This window comes from Dama dama, chromosome 1, assembly GCF_033118175.1.
Source record: "Dama dama isolate Ldn47 chromosome 1, ASM3311817v1, whole genome shotgun sequence".
NCBI classification, from domain to species: domain Eukaryota; kingdom Metazoa; phylum Chordata; class Mammalia; order Artiodactyla; family Cervidae; genus Dama; species Dama dama.
Genome location: NC_083681.1, coordinates 82,272,692 through 82,290,787, shown reverse-complemented (window position 1 = coordinate 82,290,787; position 18,096 = coordinate 82,272,692). Strand labels below are relative to the sequence as shown.

General features: G+C 38.1%; 2 protein-coding genes across 2 annotated transcripts in view; both read left to right on the top strand.

Annotated features, from left to right (window-relative positions):
* The window catches only part of LOC133064251 (olfactory receptor 5B12-like), a 93,657-nt gene that overhangs the window by 29,366 nt on the left and 46,195 nt on the right, over positions 1-18,096 (top strand). The window lies entirely within an intron of this gene.
* On the top strand, positions 15,045-16,031 carry LOC133040518 (olfactory receptor 5B12-like). The gene has a single exon (XM_061120344.1). It carries the CDS (start codon positions 15,048-15,050, stop codon positions 16,029-16,031), a length of 984 nt encoding a protein of 327 aa, XP_060976327.1. The 5' UTR covers positions 15,045-15,047.

Here is an 18,096-nt window from a genome sequence, read left to right as displayed (position 1 = left end):
AAAAAATGTAGGAACAGATTATCTCTCCTGATAGGGAGGGGATAGCTCCTTTTTGGAGAAAAGGATCTGACTTCTTCATTTTCTGTGAGTTTTCCTTGTAAAATGTGAAAACCTCCTTGGAGATGTTAAGTGTGAAGAATCATTTTTGCTACATAATTTGCAGCTCCCAATGGAAAAACCAAAATGTCGAGCACTTTGTTAAAGATGTATGATAATTTTAAGTTGGCCAGAGCAGAGTGTTAAACCCAGAGCAGAGCCTTCTAAGCATAAAGTCTGAGTGACGCATGGGATTTATGCTCATGACGCCAGCCCCGAAGAGTCCTCCTCATCTTAGATAAAATCTTTAAAAAATTCCCAAACCATTAATGTTTAAAATTAAGTTGTTCTCCACATTTTATGCCATCATGAAAAGGCAAATTAAAGCAACAATGGAAGACTGCTGCACATCTTTTAGAATGGCTATGTGCAGAACTCAGAATCACCAAGTGCCACGAAGTTGTGGAGCAACAGGACCTCTCACTCATTGCCGACAGGAAGGCGGGCTGCTGCAGCCTCTTTGGTAGACAGTTTGCCAGCTTCTTACAAAACGAAACACACTCTTACTACATAATCTAGCACTTGTTCTACTTGGTATTTACCCAGAGGAAGTGAAAACTTATGCCCAGGCAAAAGCTAGCTCAAGGATATTTATAGCATCTTCATTCATTACTGCCAAAATTTGGATGCATATAATATGTCCTTCAATAAATGAATGGACTAATAAGCTGTGTAATCCAAACAATGGAATGCTATTCAATATTAAAAAGAAATGAGCTATCAAGTGGTGAAAAGACATGGAGGAAACAAATTCATACCTCTAAATGAATGACACCAGTCTGAAAAGACTATCAACTATGTGACTTTGTTATATGACATCCTGGAAAAGGTAAAGTGTTGTAGACTGTAAAACAGACAAGTGCTTGTTAGGAGTCAGGGCTTTGGAAAGGATGAGTAGATGGAGCACAAAGGATTTTTAGTGCAGTAAAAGTATTCAGTGTAATATGATAATGATGGATAATATCATTATCTAGTCAAAGCTATGGTTTTTCCAGTAGTCATGTGTGGATGTGAGAGTTGGACCATAAAGAAATTAAATGCTGAAGAACTGATGCTTTGGAACTGTGGTGTTGGAGAAGACTCTTGAGAGTCCCTTGGACTGCAAGGAGATCCAGCTAGTCCATCCTAAAGGAAATCAGTCCTGAATATTCATTGGAAGGACTGGTGTTGAAGCTGAAACTCCAGTACTTTGGCCACCTGATGCGAAGAACTGACTCATTTGAAAAGACCCTGAAGCTGGGGAAAATTGAGAGCAGGAGGAAAAGGGGATGACAGAGGATGAGATGCTTGGATGGTATCACCGACTTGATAGACATGAGTTAGAGCAAGTTCTGGGAACTGGTGATGGACAGGGAGGCCTGGCATGCTGCAGTCCATGGGGTTGCAAAGAGTCAGACACGACTGAGAGACTGAACTGAGCTGAATTTCATTATATATTTGTCCAAATCCATAGAATATGGAACACTAAGAGTGAACCCTAATGTAAACTATTAACTTCATATAGTTATGATGTGCCAATGTATGTTTACCCTTGGAAACATATTTCTCACTTCTTGTTTGTTTTCTCTATATTTCAGGCTCCCTTGCAATCATATTGATAAAATTCGAATTGACACTAACTTTTTGGATTGTGGCAGAGAACAAATACATGCTTGTTTTGAAAGTTTTCCTCCTACACACAAAGAAATTTCCTTGCAAAATGATAGGAGTGTATGGTGATTATCTACAATGCATTTTTATCGCACTCTCTCCTTCCATCTGCAGAAACCTTTGGAGTCACTTGCGGAAGATGTCAGTATTACTAAGTGTAAGAATGAGAGGGCATGGTCTCTCTTTACCACTTAGAAATGAATTTTTTGAAAACTACTTAACTCATATATGATTGTAAGAAAAGCAAGAAATAAAATTTCATTAGAAGGTGTGCAATATGCATAAAAGGGAAGTAAGATTAGTGTTGGGTGAATAAAGTAAAGTAGGAATGCTTGTGATTTGCTAGATTTTACTTCTAGATGTATTATGGATTCCAAATTCAAAGGGCACAATAGACACAGAAGGATATTTGCTTCCAAAAGGAAAAGAAAAAAATCCCACAGCACTGATGGAAGTAATGCTGTCTGAAGCCTTTGTGACTGGTTCGGTGTCCCAGCCTGTGTTTTCCTTCCTGCTCTGATGTCCACATCAGCTGCTTCCAAGAGTGTTAATAACCTCTTTTTCTTTATTTTTGGGAACAGATGGGTTTATTGGAGAAGAAATAGCAACTCATACACCCGTGACTTTCCTTAGGAAGTTTCCTAAGTATTTGGTCCCCACAGGAAAGGTTTTAATTAAAATATTCAGTACATGAGGCATGGAGCTGTGGATAGATCCCAGGAGGACTTGTTCCTGAGGGCTTCATGTCAGAGTAATGCCCTTCAAGACATCTGTCGTCAGACTCTTCGATACAAATCTGGTTTCATTCAGTCTCATTATAGTGCGAAGAACCTGGTGTCCAGGGCAACCTTGTTCACTTAATTTTATTACAAGGGGGTGTCAGTGCTTGACGTCTTTTTCTTCACAGTAACATTGTTGTGATTCTTCAGTAAACATGACCTTGGATGGCATTCTCTGATAACAAGAGGCATCTTTTATATAGACTGAGTGATATGCTAAGCATTTCACATCTTTTGTTTTGTTTCATCCTCACAGCACTCTGTAAAATATCAAGGGTGGTTATTAGTAATTTTGTTAAAAAGTTTCAGAAAGTGAGGCTAAGTGATGTAAAGGAATTCATTTTATTCCCATCTGAAACAAGAAATCTAGAATTTTGAGGTTTGACATGTAGCGCCAAGGAATCCAATTATGGTCCAAAAAGGCATAATGAAATGGGTGAGATAATTCAGAAGAAACAAACTTACAATGAATGTCATGCAATGAATGTCATGGAGGTAAAAATCTACAGCATGGTGACTATAGTTAACAGTCAATAGACTATTGTCAATAAGCTTGTATTGCATATTTGAAAGTCGCTCAGAGAGTGGCATGGCAAATAGATGGGGAAACAGTGGAAACAGTCACAGACTTTATTTTTCTGGGCTCCAAAATCACTGCAGATGGTGACTGCAGCCATGAAATTAAAAGATGCTTGCTCCTTGGAAGAAAAGTTATGACCAACCTAGAAGCATATTAAAAAGCAGAGGTCCATCTTGTCAAGGCTATGGTTTTTCCAGCAGTCACGTATGGAGGTGAGAGTTAGATTATAAAGAAAGCTGAGCACTGAAAAATTGATGCTTTTGAACTATGGTGTTGGTGAAGACTCTTGAGAGTCCCTTGGACTGCAAGGAGATCCAACCAGTCCATCCTAAAGGAGATCAGTCCGGGGTGTTCATTGGAAGGACTGATGCTGAAGCTGAAACTCCAGTACTTTGGCCACCTGATGCTAAGAACTGACTCATTTGAAAAGACCCTGATGCTGGGAAAGACTGAAGGCAGGAGGAGAAGGGGCCGACAGCGGAGGAGATGGTTGGATGGCACCACTGACTCAACAGACATGAGTTTGAGTAAACTCCTGGAGTTGGTGATGGACAGGGAAGCCTGGCGGGCTGCAGTCCATGGGGTCACAAAGAGTCGGACACGACTGAGTGACTGAACTGAACTGAACTGAAGAGAATAGATCTTCAAATTACTATCACAAGGACAACAAGTTGTGACTATGTGTGGGGATGCATGTTAACTAGATTAGTGTGGTGATCATTTTGTAATGCATGCAAATATTGAGTCACTGTGTTGTACACCTGAAACTAACTTATTGTTGTATGCCAAGTATACCTCAGAAATAAAGATAATTTAGATCTCAGCACAAAGAGGAAGCCATTACCTACTTCTCTCACTTAGTTATCATCTGACTTTGTCTTTTAAGGATGTTAGTGGTTGTAATCCTGGGACTAGAGGAGGAAAAATTAGTAGAAAAATACATCTTAGGGCAGCTTTAGGAAATGTCGATGTTAGTGTAACTTAAGGAGTAGCACAAACTAGTCCTTTTTGTTTTTTAGCAATTAGAAATAAGAGTTTTATATTGTCACAATTGAAACCCAAATATATGCTTCAGCTCAATATACTTCAGTTCAAAGAGCTTTTATCTTTTTAAAATTGTTGAATTTTAACACTCAAAGTGATCACTGATACAGCTGGGTTTCAATCTGCCTCTTGTTTTCTATTCATCCCATCTGTTCTGTTTCATTTTTCCTTCCTTTTATGAATAAGGTTAACTCACAGTAAGTAACTGACTAACTTTGCTTTCCTATCCCCTATTATTGTAGCTTCCACCTTTCATTTATTAAGTTATATGTTAATATTTTTTATTTTTTCTCACTATTAAGAACAGTGTAACATTTTGATTCTTATTGTTTCCCACTCCTTTTTGCTTTTATTGTCATATATTTTAACTTCAAATATAACTAAACTTTTGAAGATATTTTCAACATCATTTTCAAAAGTTATCTTTTTTTTTTGCATTATTCACATAATAGTCTTTCCGGAGACTATTCTAATTTCCTGCACTTTCAGGTTGGAACTTTTTTATTTCCTTGGAAGAACTCCTTTGGAGCATCTTTCAGTACAGACCTGTAGTCAACTGAACCTGTCAATCTGTTGTCTGAAAGATTTTGATTTTGTTTCATTTTTGAAACATATGATAGCTGATTATAAAATTCTAGATTGTGAATGACTTATCCTTTCTGCATTTAAAGGCATCACTCCATGTATAACTGAGCCACTTTGCTGGACAGCAGGAATTAACACAACATTGTAAACCGACTACACTTCAACACTAAAATTAAAAAATTAAACAATCACTACACTCAATTCTGAAGTTATTATTTATTTTGATAAATCAGCTGTCAGTCTCTGTACATTATAGCATAATAGTATATATTGTACTATATATATATACTATGCTATCAGTGAAATTAACATCATAGTCATTGTAAATTATAAGAGTAACTGACTTACATTTTACTTACCATAATCATCACTTATTAGTAGTAACATAACTATGTGCACATTTTATATTCCAACTTTAAATGTAATTTGCTGTATTTCTTGAATAAAATAGTTTAATACACATGTTCTCAAGGAATGCTTGTGAGTTAATAAAAGAATAACAGTACTCATAATAAAAATTTTGAGTGATTATCCCCTTAGGCATTGTTGCTATACTATCTGTATCTATATTTATCTCTGTATCTATATAAACTCTTTCCAACTATAGTATGATGTGATGATGTCTACAGTACCATCACTCCGATCTTATTTCAAGTACTTGCCAAAGCTTTCATAAGTACAAGATAGAGACTCTTGTATTTAAATCTGGACATGTCTGTGTGCACATTATATCTCCAAATCTCCCACACTATATAGATACTGGTAAATGCATGAACTTAGAAGAAAGCAAGATTCTAAGGCATTTCCAGTAATAAGAGTAGCAGTTGTTTCTACCAGGACAAGTGAAAAAGTAAAACCCAAACATCAGTAGTGTAAGATGATGACTGATACATACAGAGTCTGAACACCTTGGCATATGAGAACTCCATTCAGTCATGCCTCAGTATAGTGGATATTAACTACTCACAAATCACAAAGTATATAGCTTCTAGGAATTACTCCACTGGGGCTTTTAAAACTCAGAGGCTACAAGGAATACTTTTTAGATATGATGGGTTCTTCTTGAGAAATGTTAATATGGCTTGCAATAATGCACATTTCCAAATTAGTGAGAACAAAATGTACTCTAATCTAAACCTGTTTCTTCTTGACCTGCAATCAGGTTTTGCAGGAAACAGGTAAAGTGGACTGGTATTCTTATCTCTTTAAGAATTTTCCACAGTTTGTTGTGATTTGCACAGTTGAAGACTTTAGCATACTCAATGAAACAGAAGTAGATGTTTTTCTGGAATTCCCTTGCTTTCTATGTGATTCAACAAATGTTGGCAATTTGATCTCTAGTTCCTATGCCTTCTCTAAATCCTGCTTGTACCTCCTGAAGTTCTTGGTTCACATACTGCTGAAGTCTAACTGAAAGGGTTTTAAGCATTACTTTGCTAGCATGTGAAATGAGTGTAATTGTATGGTAGTTTGAACATTTTTTGGCATTGCCCTTCTTTGGGATTGGAATGAAAACTGAACTTCTCCAGTCCTGTGACCACTGCTGAGTTTTCCAAATTTGCTGACATGCTGAGTGCAGCACTTTAACAGCATCATCTTTTAGGATTTGAAATAGCTCAACTGGAATTCCTTCACCTCCATTAGCTTTGTTTGCAGTAACACATCCTAAGGCCCACTTGACTTCACACTCCAGGTTGTCTAGTTCTAGGTGAGTGACCACACCCTCATGATTATCTGAGTCATTAAGACCTTTTTTGTACAATTCTTCTGTGTATTCTTGCCGCCTTTTCTTAATCTCTTCTGCTTCTGTTAGGTCTTTGCCATTTCTGTCCTTTATTATGACCATCCTTGCATGAAATTTTCCTTTTGTATCTCTAATTTTCTTGAAGACATCTATAGTCTTTCCCATTATATTGTTTTCCTCAATCTCTTTGCATTGTTCACTTAAGGGGACTTTTTTAATCTTTCCTTGGTATTCTCTGGAACTTGGCATTTTTTAGGTATATCTTTCCTTTTTCCCTTTGCCTTTCACTTCTCTTATTTTCTCAGCTATTTGTAAAGCCTCCTCAGACAACCACTTTGCCTTCTTCCATTTCTTTATCTTTAGGATGGTTTTGGTCACTGCACCTTGTACAATGTTACAGACCTCCACCCACAGTTCTTCAGATATTCCGTCTGTGAGATCTAATCCCTTGAATCTATGCATCACCTTAACTGTATGATCATAAAGGATTGATTTAGGACATAGCTGAATTACCTAGTGGTTTTCCCTACTTTCTTCAATTTAAGCCTGAATTTTGCAATAAGGAGCTCATGACCTGCTATAGTCAGCTCCAGGTCTTGCTTTTGCTGACTGTATAGAGCTTCTCCATCTTCAAGCTGCAAAGAATATAATCAATCTGATTTCGGTATTAACCATCTGGTTATGTCCATGTGCAGAGTCATCTCTTGTGTTGTTGGAATTGTGTGTTTGCTATGACCAGTATGTTTTCTATGAAGATTTTTTATGGTCACCCAGCTTACTTAACTTATATGCAGAGTACATCATGCGAAATCCTGGACTGGATGTATCACAAGCTGGGATCTAGATTGTAGGAGAAATATCAACCTCAGATGTGCAGATGACACCACCCTCATGGTAGAAAGCAAAGAAGAACTAAACAGCCTCTGGATGAGCATGAAAGAGGAGAGTGAAAAAGCTGGCTTAAAACTCAATGTTAAAAAATCTAAGATCATGGCAGTCGGTTGCATCACTTCATGGTAAATACATGGTAGAAAAGTGGAGACAGTGACAGGCTTTATTTTTTTGGGCTTATAAATCACTGTGGATGGTGACTGCAGCCATGAACTTTAAAGACACTGACTCCTTGGGAGAAAAGCTATGAGAAACCTAGACAGCATACTAAAAAGCAGAGACATTACTTTGCTGATAAAGGTCTGTCTAGTCAAAGCTATGGTTTTTTCAGTAGTCTTGTACAGATGTGAGAGTTGGACCATAAAGGAGGCTAAACAACAAAGAATTTATGCTTTCAAACTGTGGTACTGGAGAAGACTCTTGAGAACCTCTCTTACAACAAGGAGGTCAAACTAGTTGATCTTAAAGGAAATCAACCCTGAATACTCTTTGGAAGGACTGGCACTGAAGCTGAAGTTCTAATACTTTCACCACTGGAATTGAAAAGTCAACTTATTGGAAAAGATGCTGATGCTGGGAAAGACTGAGGGCAGGAGAAGAAGAGGGTGACAGAGGATGAGATGATTGAATGGCATTGCTGAGTCAATGGACATGAGTCAGAGCAAACTCTGGGAGACGGTGAAGGACAGGGAAGCCTGGCATGCTTGCAGTCCTTGGGGTCACAAGCAGTTGGACATGACTTAGTGACTGATTAATTATCTAAACCTAATCATTAACAGTGATTAGGAAACAGTGACAGACTTTATTTTCTTGGGCTCCAAAATCACTGCAGATGGTGACTGCAGCCATGAAATTAAAAGACGCTTGCTCCTTGGAAGAAAAGCTATGACAATCAATCCTAGACAACATATTAAAAAGCAGAGACATTACTTTGCCAACAAAGGTCCGTCTAGTCAAGGCCATGGTTTTTCCAATAGTCATGTATGAATGTGAGAGTTGGACTATAAAGAAAGCTGAGAGCCAAAAAATTGATGCTTTTGAACTGCGGTGTTGGAGAAGACTCTTGAGAGTCCCTTGGACTGCAAGGAGATCCAACCAGTCCATCCTAAAGGAGATCAGTCCTGGATGTTCACTGGAAGGACCGATGCTGAAGCTGAAACTCCAATACTTTGGCCACCTGATGCAAAGAGCTGATTCATTAGGAAAGACCCTGATGCTGGGAAAGATTGAAGGCAGGAGGAGAAGAGGATGACAGAGGATGAGATGGTTGGATGGTATCACCGACTCAATGGACATGAGCTTTAGCAAATTCAGGGAGATGGTAAAGCACTGGGAAGCCTGGTGTGCTGCAGTTCATGGGGTCGCAAAGAATTAGACATGACTGAGCATCTGGACAATGACAAATCATTAATCCCAGTGGTTATTGCTTTATGCAGGACAAGATCTGAGTTGTCCTTACTAGTTGTGCTTACTGATTCTATGATCTATATCAGTCTTTCTTCCTGATAATCTCAGTGTTTGGGATGAGCATTTTTGTTTGCTTGGATTTGTTTAAAGATTTTTTTTTTTTCTGGAAAGAACGCTAAATTGCCAAAGAAATCTTGGTTACTATTTTATAGTTACTTGGCTTCTTTAGATTCTGCCAACTTTTTTGACAACTTGAAACCTTACCATAGCTTTTCACTTTTTTAAAGTAGTCTTTCTCATGTTACATCTATCCATCCCTTCTGTATTGACAGAAGTGTTAATTCTCCTGAGAAAGCATTCTGACCAGTCAATTCAAAGTAGAGTTTTACTATTCATTCTCATATGGACATCTTGTTCTATTCATAATTATATCCTTATTTGTGTGTTTGCTTCATGTTTGTCTTCTCCAGTAAACTTAAGCACATGAGATTAAGAACCATGCTTGTTTTGTGTTCAGTATGAACAGCCAGGGACAAGACTGACTGAACTCATTTGGGACCAATAAACAGTTGAATGAACAAATAATACTTATCAGTGATACACATATTCAAGCGATTTAAGGGATGCAATAATTTCTATGATCTATTCGGCTTAATGACATATTTCTATCCCTGTTACCCATGTTTAAGTCAATATTAGTTCCTAGAGGTAATGATGTAACTTGATTTTAGCATTATCAAAGTGAATTAGGACAAATTATATTAACATACTCATGGTCTCATGGGTTCCTGGAGGTAATGATGTAACTCGATTTTAGCATGATCAAAGAGATAATGAAGTTATATTAATATACTCCTGGTTTCTATCAATAAGCACAGCTGGATCCCTGTAGATATATTCATCACTTATTCTCCAGTAGTGAGGTTAGGACCTGTCATTGCTCTCATGGGGGCTTTCCCCCTGAGAGTTCCATGGGTACATAACTCTCTCTCTCTTCAAGTTCTCATATGACTCCATTAGACCTTATACTATAGGTAACAGGCCAAGTGCTGGAGTCCCTTGACCATCACTCAGCTCACTGGATTGTCAATGGTTGTCTAATACCTATAATGGCCTTTCTCCAAACTGAGATATACTGAGAGCCTGCAGTAATGACCAGGGCAAATACCTGCAAATAATGACTTTGATTATGATTATAGTGATGGCCCTTTTCAGGACACTCCAAGAATTCTCTTATTTTCTCATGATGGCAGTAGTCTTTCACAGAAGCTGCTGTTGGGGGCTACCTTTCTAGTATCTCTATTTTATGATCATATAGAATCTCAAAGCAATTAAGTGATTTATCTGAGGAGAGAGATCAGCAGATGTTACCACATAATTCATGTTAGCTACTTCCTGGAAGTACATATTTTTCCTCAATATCACCTTGATCCAGAGGACTTTTCCCCTTTTGATCAAAGATTAAGAAGAACATCTCAGTAGAATGTCTCCTTTCTTCCATGGGCTGAATTTATGATTTGAGACTCACATGTGAATGTATTGCATTTGCCTGCTGCATTTTTCAGGGAGCAGGTAAGCCTCTGATCAGTCTACAGTCTGTATAAATTTTCAGGGTCAGATTTTTCTAGGAAAATACATCAATGCACCTGTCTCCCTTTGATTTATGCTTAAGTCAATATTGAACTTTTTGAAAATGTTATTATGTGTCTGTCACTTTTAACAAGATAATATGGTACATGAATCATGGACTTTTAAAGGAGAATGTGTATTTATCTAAAAAAAAAAAAAGAAAGGAACAAGAGGGTCTTAGGTTCCTATGCCATGTAGGACTTTGTATCACTGGGACAAGTTGTCAGACTATCTCAATTTGAGTTTTCTCTTTTAGAATGTGGAAATATTAGCTATTTCATCTAATCCCAAGGTTTTTAAGAGTATGAAATTTGATCTCAATTTGAAAATTCCTTATAATCTGGAGAAAACACGACAACATTAAAAAAGAGAAGAAATAGAGAGGAATGAGAGGATTCATGCTTATAAAGCAATTATAAAAGTATACTGAAAGAAGAGGTATAAATATCACACTAGAAAGAACAGTTTATGGGAATAAGGAAACCTGGACTCCAGTTATCATTCTGAAATTTTACTGGCATTAGGCACCCAGAATAATGATTAACTATTAGGGACAAATGTACGACTTAATGACTGAACAACAAACAAAATTAGGGACAAAAATAATGCTCTCTGCATGGGAATAAAGAATAATAATATCCCACATTGTTGTTGTTTAGTCATTCAGTTGTGTCTGACTCTTTGAGACCCAGTGAACTGTAGCCTGCATGGCTCCTCTGTCCATGGATTTTCCAGGGTAGAATACTGGGTGGGTAGCCATCCCCTTCTCCAGGGGATCTTCCTGACCCAGGGATCAAGCCCATCTCTCCTGCAATGCAGGGTTTTTGTATGTAAACTGAGCCACCTGGAAAGCTCACAGGAAGCTTAAATGAAGATAAAACAAATTATCATGAGTAACAAATGAGGTATGAGTCATTAACGGTGCTCGATAGGTTATGACAGGAAGATGGCATCTAGAGAGGAGAAGTTGCTTAAGACTTTGTGTAAGTTTGAAACTCGTGTTATTCTTTGAAGAATAAATTTGAATTTTATCAAGGACATAGAGCATCTCGTCAGGAAGACTGCACTTTTTAAGTATCTCCTGGATACTAGTTATTTTAAGTGGTGCAATCCATGAAAAACTTCAAAGAAACAAGGTAAAGAAGGCCATCAATAATTTGAAGACTTTTTATAATTCTTATTCTGACCATTACATTACTTTTATTGCAACAATGTACCTGAAACTAGCTTTTTCTCCCCCTTGTAGGAAAATGCTGGGTTAAGAATCACTCCTCCACTTTGTTGAGAAGAAAGAGGGTTACAAAATAAAATAAAATGAGTTTCAATATATCTCCCTCCCCAGATTTAGGGACATCTAATAATAGCATTGATTAAGGTAAGTAAGGACCAAGAGGATGTCTTCTCTGGATAATAAGGCCTCCCAGTGATCTCCCTACCACTGAAAGGTTGTTGTTGAGCTGTGAAAGATGCCCGGATTCTTGGTCTCCGTAGGAGGCGAATTCAATCTGGGGCCAATGAGGAGGCTTGACAGCTCAGAGCTTTTGTGTAATAAAGTTTTTTTAAAGTGTAAAAGAGATAGAGAAAGCTCCTGACCTAGACATCAGAAGGGGGCAGAAAGAGTGCCCCTCTGCTAGTCTTTAGCTGCATGTTTTATGTCTGTTAGAAAGCTATTCCTCAGATCAGAGAGACACCTCAAGGCTGACGGAGTTTCACCAGGCCCCCCTCCCATAATATGCATTTTTGAGAGAGGATGGCATGAGGTGTGTCATCTCCTAGCCATAAAACAACTGATATGAATGCTGGTTTGTTGAGCTATTGTCAGCCCAAGGTTTGAGAAAAGAAGTTAGTCATAGGTGGAACCATTTTGAAGAAAGCCAAATCCAAAGCAAATACATAGTTTCATTAACATAGCTTAAGAAAAACATTTCTATAAGAAAAATGCATTGGTTAGCTCAAGGTTTGAGAAAAGTTAAGTTCAGGAGGAAACAGGTGCCATCATGGTAACACAGAATTTTAAGAGAAAAAAGATCTGATGCTTGCAGTTTGTTTCCTCCTGCCACTTAAGGGAGAGATGAAAAATGTCTGATGCTTGCAGCCTATTTCCTCTGTTTGGAGACCCCTGGCCTTTCTGCCTGTTACCCTCTCACCACCAATAACAGGAGTACGGGGGCGGGTGGGGAGCTGCAGGCTTCTGTCAAGACCTCCACCCTCCCTCCCCACCCCACAACCTCAGAGCCTGGTTTTTGCCCTCTATGTTGAGACTTAAGGACTAATCTCATGATTCTGTTTATTGCTGCGTCACTCACCACGAACCTGAGGAATCTCAGGAAAGCCCTCAACCCCTGTTAAATAATGTCCACATCTCTTCATATCTCTCTTCTTAAACCCAGCAGCCCCTCCTGCCCTTAAACTCCTTAAATCATTCTACTCTTCCTTCTGGAATCTACAGTCAGTCATCAACATAACCTAATATACAGTAACTTTGCCTCCTTCTCCTAATATAACCTTCACTTTACATTAACTACCTGTCCAGCTGAAATCTGTGTTCTGAGACAAGGCTTCCCTAGCAGCAATCTCAGTGGTGAAAATTTTCTTACCCACTTTCCTCTTAATGCTGTATTGTTCCATGATTTTGAATTTGTAATATTTTCATACTTTGATTTTTTTTTCTCCAAGCTCTTTTCTTAAGTGATCTTACTTAGTTTTGTGGATTCAATATGACATGAGAGGGTTAAATCAATATCAAATTGCCGACATAGTTGGAATTAAAATCGGATGCAACCAGCTCAATTGTTTGTACAGACCTTCTAAGTTAGATGACCAGAAATAATCTGAAATTCACAATGCCTAACCTGCAATCATCTTTCATGTTCTTTATCAAAGATCTGCTTCTTCTACACCATTCCCTATAGGACTATACAAAAAATGGAGTCATTATTCTTTCTCTGATGCCTACATTCAATGTATCAGGAAATCCAGTAAGCTCTACTTTTGAAATGCACTCAGAATTGGGTAATTTCTCACTGAGAACCTGCTCCAAGCCATCATTAACTGTTGCGTAGATTAATAAGATGAATACAAAGAATAATGAAATGGGTGAAAGCATACTAATCCAGATTTCATTCTCACATGGAATCTTTCCTTGTGACACCTACATTTTGTGTCTCTAGACACATTTTGTCAGTATCTTCTAATAGTAAGAATATTTACATTGATTGAATCCTGTTAAGTGCCAGGTGATATTCTAACATCCGCTTGACACATTAAGAAATTGAGGCTCATACACTCTACTTAGTACCCAAGATGACTCAGAAAATAATAAAAAATAATCAAATCTTATTGGCATAGCTTAACTGTGCACAACTTGAATGGAAGAGGACTATTGCTTGAAAAATTGCAGGAAAGTATGGACAGAATATGAGACTGAAAGGATTTGGGGAAAGAAGCAAATAAATGAGTGAGCATATAGGATGTTCAATTTCACAGTTATCTGGAATTCTTCAATTGCAACATATGCTCCTGTAATCAATACATGCACCATTAACTCTGTTCTAGTCATAATGTGTGAAAGCCTACAATGCTGGTTTGCATTATCACTTCAGTTTGATAATGAGTTCAAGGGAAAACTGATGGCCAACTGATATTGAGAGACACCCAAAGTCAGTTATCTAGTACGAGGTGGAGTTAGAATTTGCATCCAAGTGTCCCTAGCCTGGAGTCACACTTCAAACTCTCTGATGACTGAATTTCTATAGTATCCCCCTAACTGGGAATTATGCGTTCTATGTATCCTCTTTTCCTCTGAGACTACTGAAACCTAGAAAATGATATATTAAAATTTGTGTTGCTAGAATATAATGTTGTTCTTGATATAATGGTCTTCACTGTAGCTGAAAGGGTAAAGAATCTGCCTGCTACGCAGGAGACCTGGGTTTGATTCCTGGACCAGGAAGATCCTCTAGAGAAGGGAATGGTGATTCACTCCAGTATTCTTGCCTGAAGAATCCCATGGACAGAGGAGCCTGGCAGGCAAGTCCATGGAATAGCAAAGAGTCAGACGTGACTGAGCAACTAACAGTAAACTTAATGCCATAGTGGTAATTGCAATGAAATGAATTAAATTATAGTAACCTATTTTACTGCATGAATTTTTTTTTGTTTTTGAAAATATGAATTGGGAGGCTAAAAAAAATTTCATTTTAACATTTATTTATTTTTATTTTTTGGTCACACTGCATGGCATGTTGTATCTTAGTTCCCTGACCAGGGATCAAACCTGTGCCCTTGCTTTGGGAGCATAGAGTTTTTACCACTGAATCTCCAGTTAAGTCCTCTAACAAATCTCATTCTAAGAAATCTCTACAATCATCTTGTAAATGTCTGTTTACAATTCTGAACTTAAGATTCAATCATTTATGAGGATAGATGATTGGGTTATATTATCTTCAAAATTCTTTAAGCTAGAACATTCTGTGTTTCTACCATTTTTAAAAATTAACTTTTGTTGTTATGTCCATGTTAAATTGAGCAAATTCTGATATAAGGTATACCTTGGACATAATTATGTTTCTAAGCTCAGGTACCACCCAGATCCTCTTTTCTCATTGATACAGTGCATTTTCATAATTCATAAATAACCCCCATGAAGAACAGTACAGTCATGACTGAGTTCATTCTTGCCGGGATAACTGATGACCCACAACTGCAGATCCCACTCTTTCTAGTGTTGACTCTCATCTACCTCCTCACTCTGGTTGGGAACCTGGGGGTGATCACGCTGATCCTGCTGGACTCTCATCTCCACACCCCCATGTACTTCTTCCTCAGCCACCTCTCTCTGATGGACTTCGGTTACTCCACAGCCGTCACTCCCAAAGTGATGGCAGGATTCCTCATCGGAGACAAGGTCATTTCCTACAATGCTTGTGCTGCTCAGTTTTTCTTCTTTGCTGTCTTTCTTGCTGTGGACACTTTTCTCTTGGCTTTAATGGCCTATGACCGTCATGCAGCGGTGTGTAAACCACTCCATTACACCACCATCATGACACCAAGGGTGTGTGCCTGGATGGTCGTAGGATGCTACGTCCTTGGTTTTCTAGTGGCCTCTGTGCACACTTGGAATGCATTCAGTCTCTCTTTCTGCAGATCCAATGTGATTGATCACTTTTTCTGTGATGCTACTCCCGTCCTGGCTCTCTCATGCTCAGACAGCAACAGAAGCGAGACAGTGTTTTTTGTTTTGGTGAGCTTCAATATCATCTTTACTATCATGGTCATCCTGATCTCTTACCTGTTTATCTTTGTCACCATTCTGAGGGTGCGCTCATCTGAAGGACGCCAGAAGGCCTTTTCCACCTGTGCGTCCCACCTCACTTCCATCTCCATCTTCTATGGGGCAGGCGCCTTCATGTACCTACAGCCCGGCTCCCGCCACTCCATGGACACAGACAAAATGGCATCTGTGTTCTATGCCTTGGTTGTTCCCATGCTGAATCCACTGATCTATAGTCTGAGGAACAAAGAGGTCAAGGGTGCCTTAAAAAAGGCTGTGGGGAAAGCAAAGTCTTCTCTAAGATTCATATCTTTATTATATAGAAACAACAGTAGTGTGGTTTCATATACCTGAAATCAAGCTAGGGAAAGTACTGACTTGGTAGGTCAATAACTATCTAAATTTTTTTCGTGCTTTCTCAGGTTCTTTTTGAGTCTAGGAAGCAAACATGTGGACAAAATGAATTCTCAGCGATAGTAACTTTGGGAGAATCAACCATGAACCTATAATTTATATTTCAAAATTTCTTTTAAATTAATTTTTACTGCATATTTGTTTCCATATCCACCCACATTCATATGTATATTTATGCTTATATGCATATTTCAGTACATGCCTACATGCATCTTACCCATGCAAACCACATGCAACTCACACACTCATGAGTGGACAGAAAAATGAGTTCAAGAGACAAATGGGACTTGTCTAGTTTTATAGTATAGCTTGACGCAATGGTTTTGGTGTCTGATAATACATTCTTAAATATTAACCTGTATGTTTTTAAATAGAAATAAACATTTGATATGTGAATTAAGAAAACAACAACAACTAACAACTCTTTATTTGAAGCTATTTCATTTTAATACTTAGTATTTTTCCCAAATATCCTTTGCTCTAGGTTTACTATGGAGTGCTTTTGTCTTATTCTTTTTTCAGTGATAATAGACATCATTATATGAACCTCTTTTTGAAACTTTTTCTTTCTTTATTTCTTTGTGGCTCCTCTGGGTCTTCATGGCCTCGTGCAGGCTTTCTTTAGTGTGATGAGCAGGGGCTGCTCTTCAGTGTGGTCCACAGGCTTCCCACTGTGGGCTTCTCTTGCTTCGGAGCGCAGGCCCTAGGGGCTGGGCTCAGCAGTTTCAGCCTGAGGCTCTAGAATGAAGGCTCAGTAGTTGTGGCTCACGGGCTTAGTGCTTGGCAGAATGTGAGATCTTCCCAGACAAGGGATGGAACCTGCATCCTCCGCACTGTTAGGCAGACTCTTAACCACTGGACATCTATATGAGCATCTTTACTTAGCTCAGTTTTCATCTTTATTGACACATTATACAGACTATCATCTTCATGTGACAATTTTAATGCAAAAAGAATAGCAGAGTATAAGGGAAACTAACAAAAACATGTTTTAATTCACTCAAGTAAAAATAACAACTTTTAAGTTTACAGTAAGCCTTGACTCTTTGGCTTCAGATGCTCAGCCCAGGACACATCTTCTGTTTCTTCCTTCCTGTATATGGTCAGGTCACCAGTGGACAGATCTCCACTCAGGCTCAAATTAGAGGCTGAACTGACTGATACTTACTGCACTCTAAGAATAACCTAGCACAGATTTAAATTTGAGTATGACTCATTTGGAGATATGACAATAATTACAAGGATATCTTTTACAGAGAAAACAATATCAAATTAATTGAGTCTAAAGAGAATTTCTTTGAATTATCATTTCCCTATATAGTAGTTTTTCTGCGAATATTTTTTTCTGAGCTAAATGAATTTGAATACATATATAATAGAAAACATGTGAAAATGTATATTTATTTCAAAGACATGGAAATGTCTGATACATCATTTTTTCACGTGATGTCTGAAATCTAGCATTGAGGGCTCCTGTGGTTTGACTTGAAGTGCCAGAGTGTCCTGTTATGGAATGACAGAGATAATTAAGTGTGTATCCTTCAGAACCAAGTGAAAGATCATAGGGACAGATTATCTCTCCTAATAGGGAGGGGATATCTCCTTTTAAGAAAAAAGGAACTGGGTTTTGCATTTTCTGTGAGTTATGCTTATAAAATGGGAAAAGCTCCCTGGAGATTTTAGGGTAAAAAATCATTTTTGGCTATGCAATTTGCAGATCCCAGGGGAAAAGCAAAGATGTTGAGTCCTTTGATCAAAATGTATAGTACTTTTAAGTTGGCAAGGACAGAGTATTAAACCCAGAGCAGAACCTTGTAAGCACAAGGTCTGAGTGACGGCATCACATTCAAGCCAGCCCTGAAGAGTCCTCCCCTTCTTAGATATAATCTCTTAAAAATTACAACCATTAATATTTAAAATTGTTAGACTCCCGCTTTTTAGGTCATCATGAAAATGCAACTCAAAATAACAATCAAAGAACACTGTGCATTTTTCAGAATGGCCA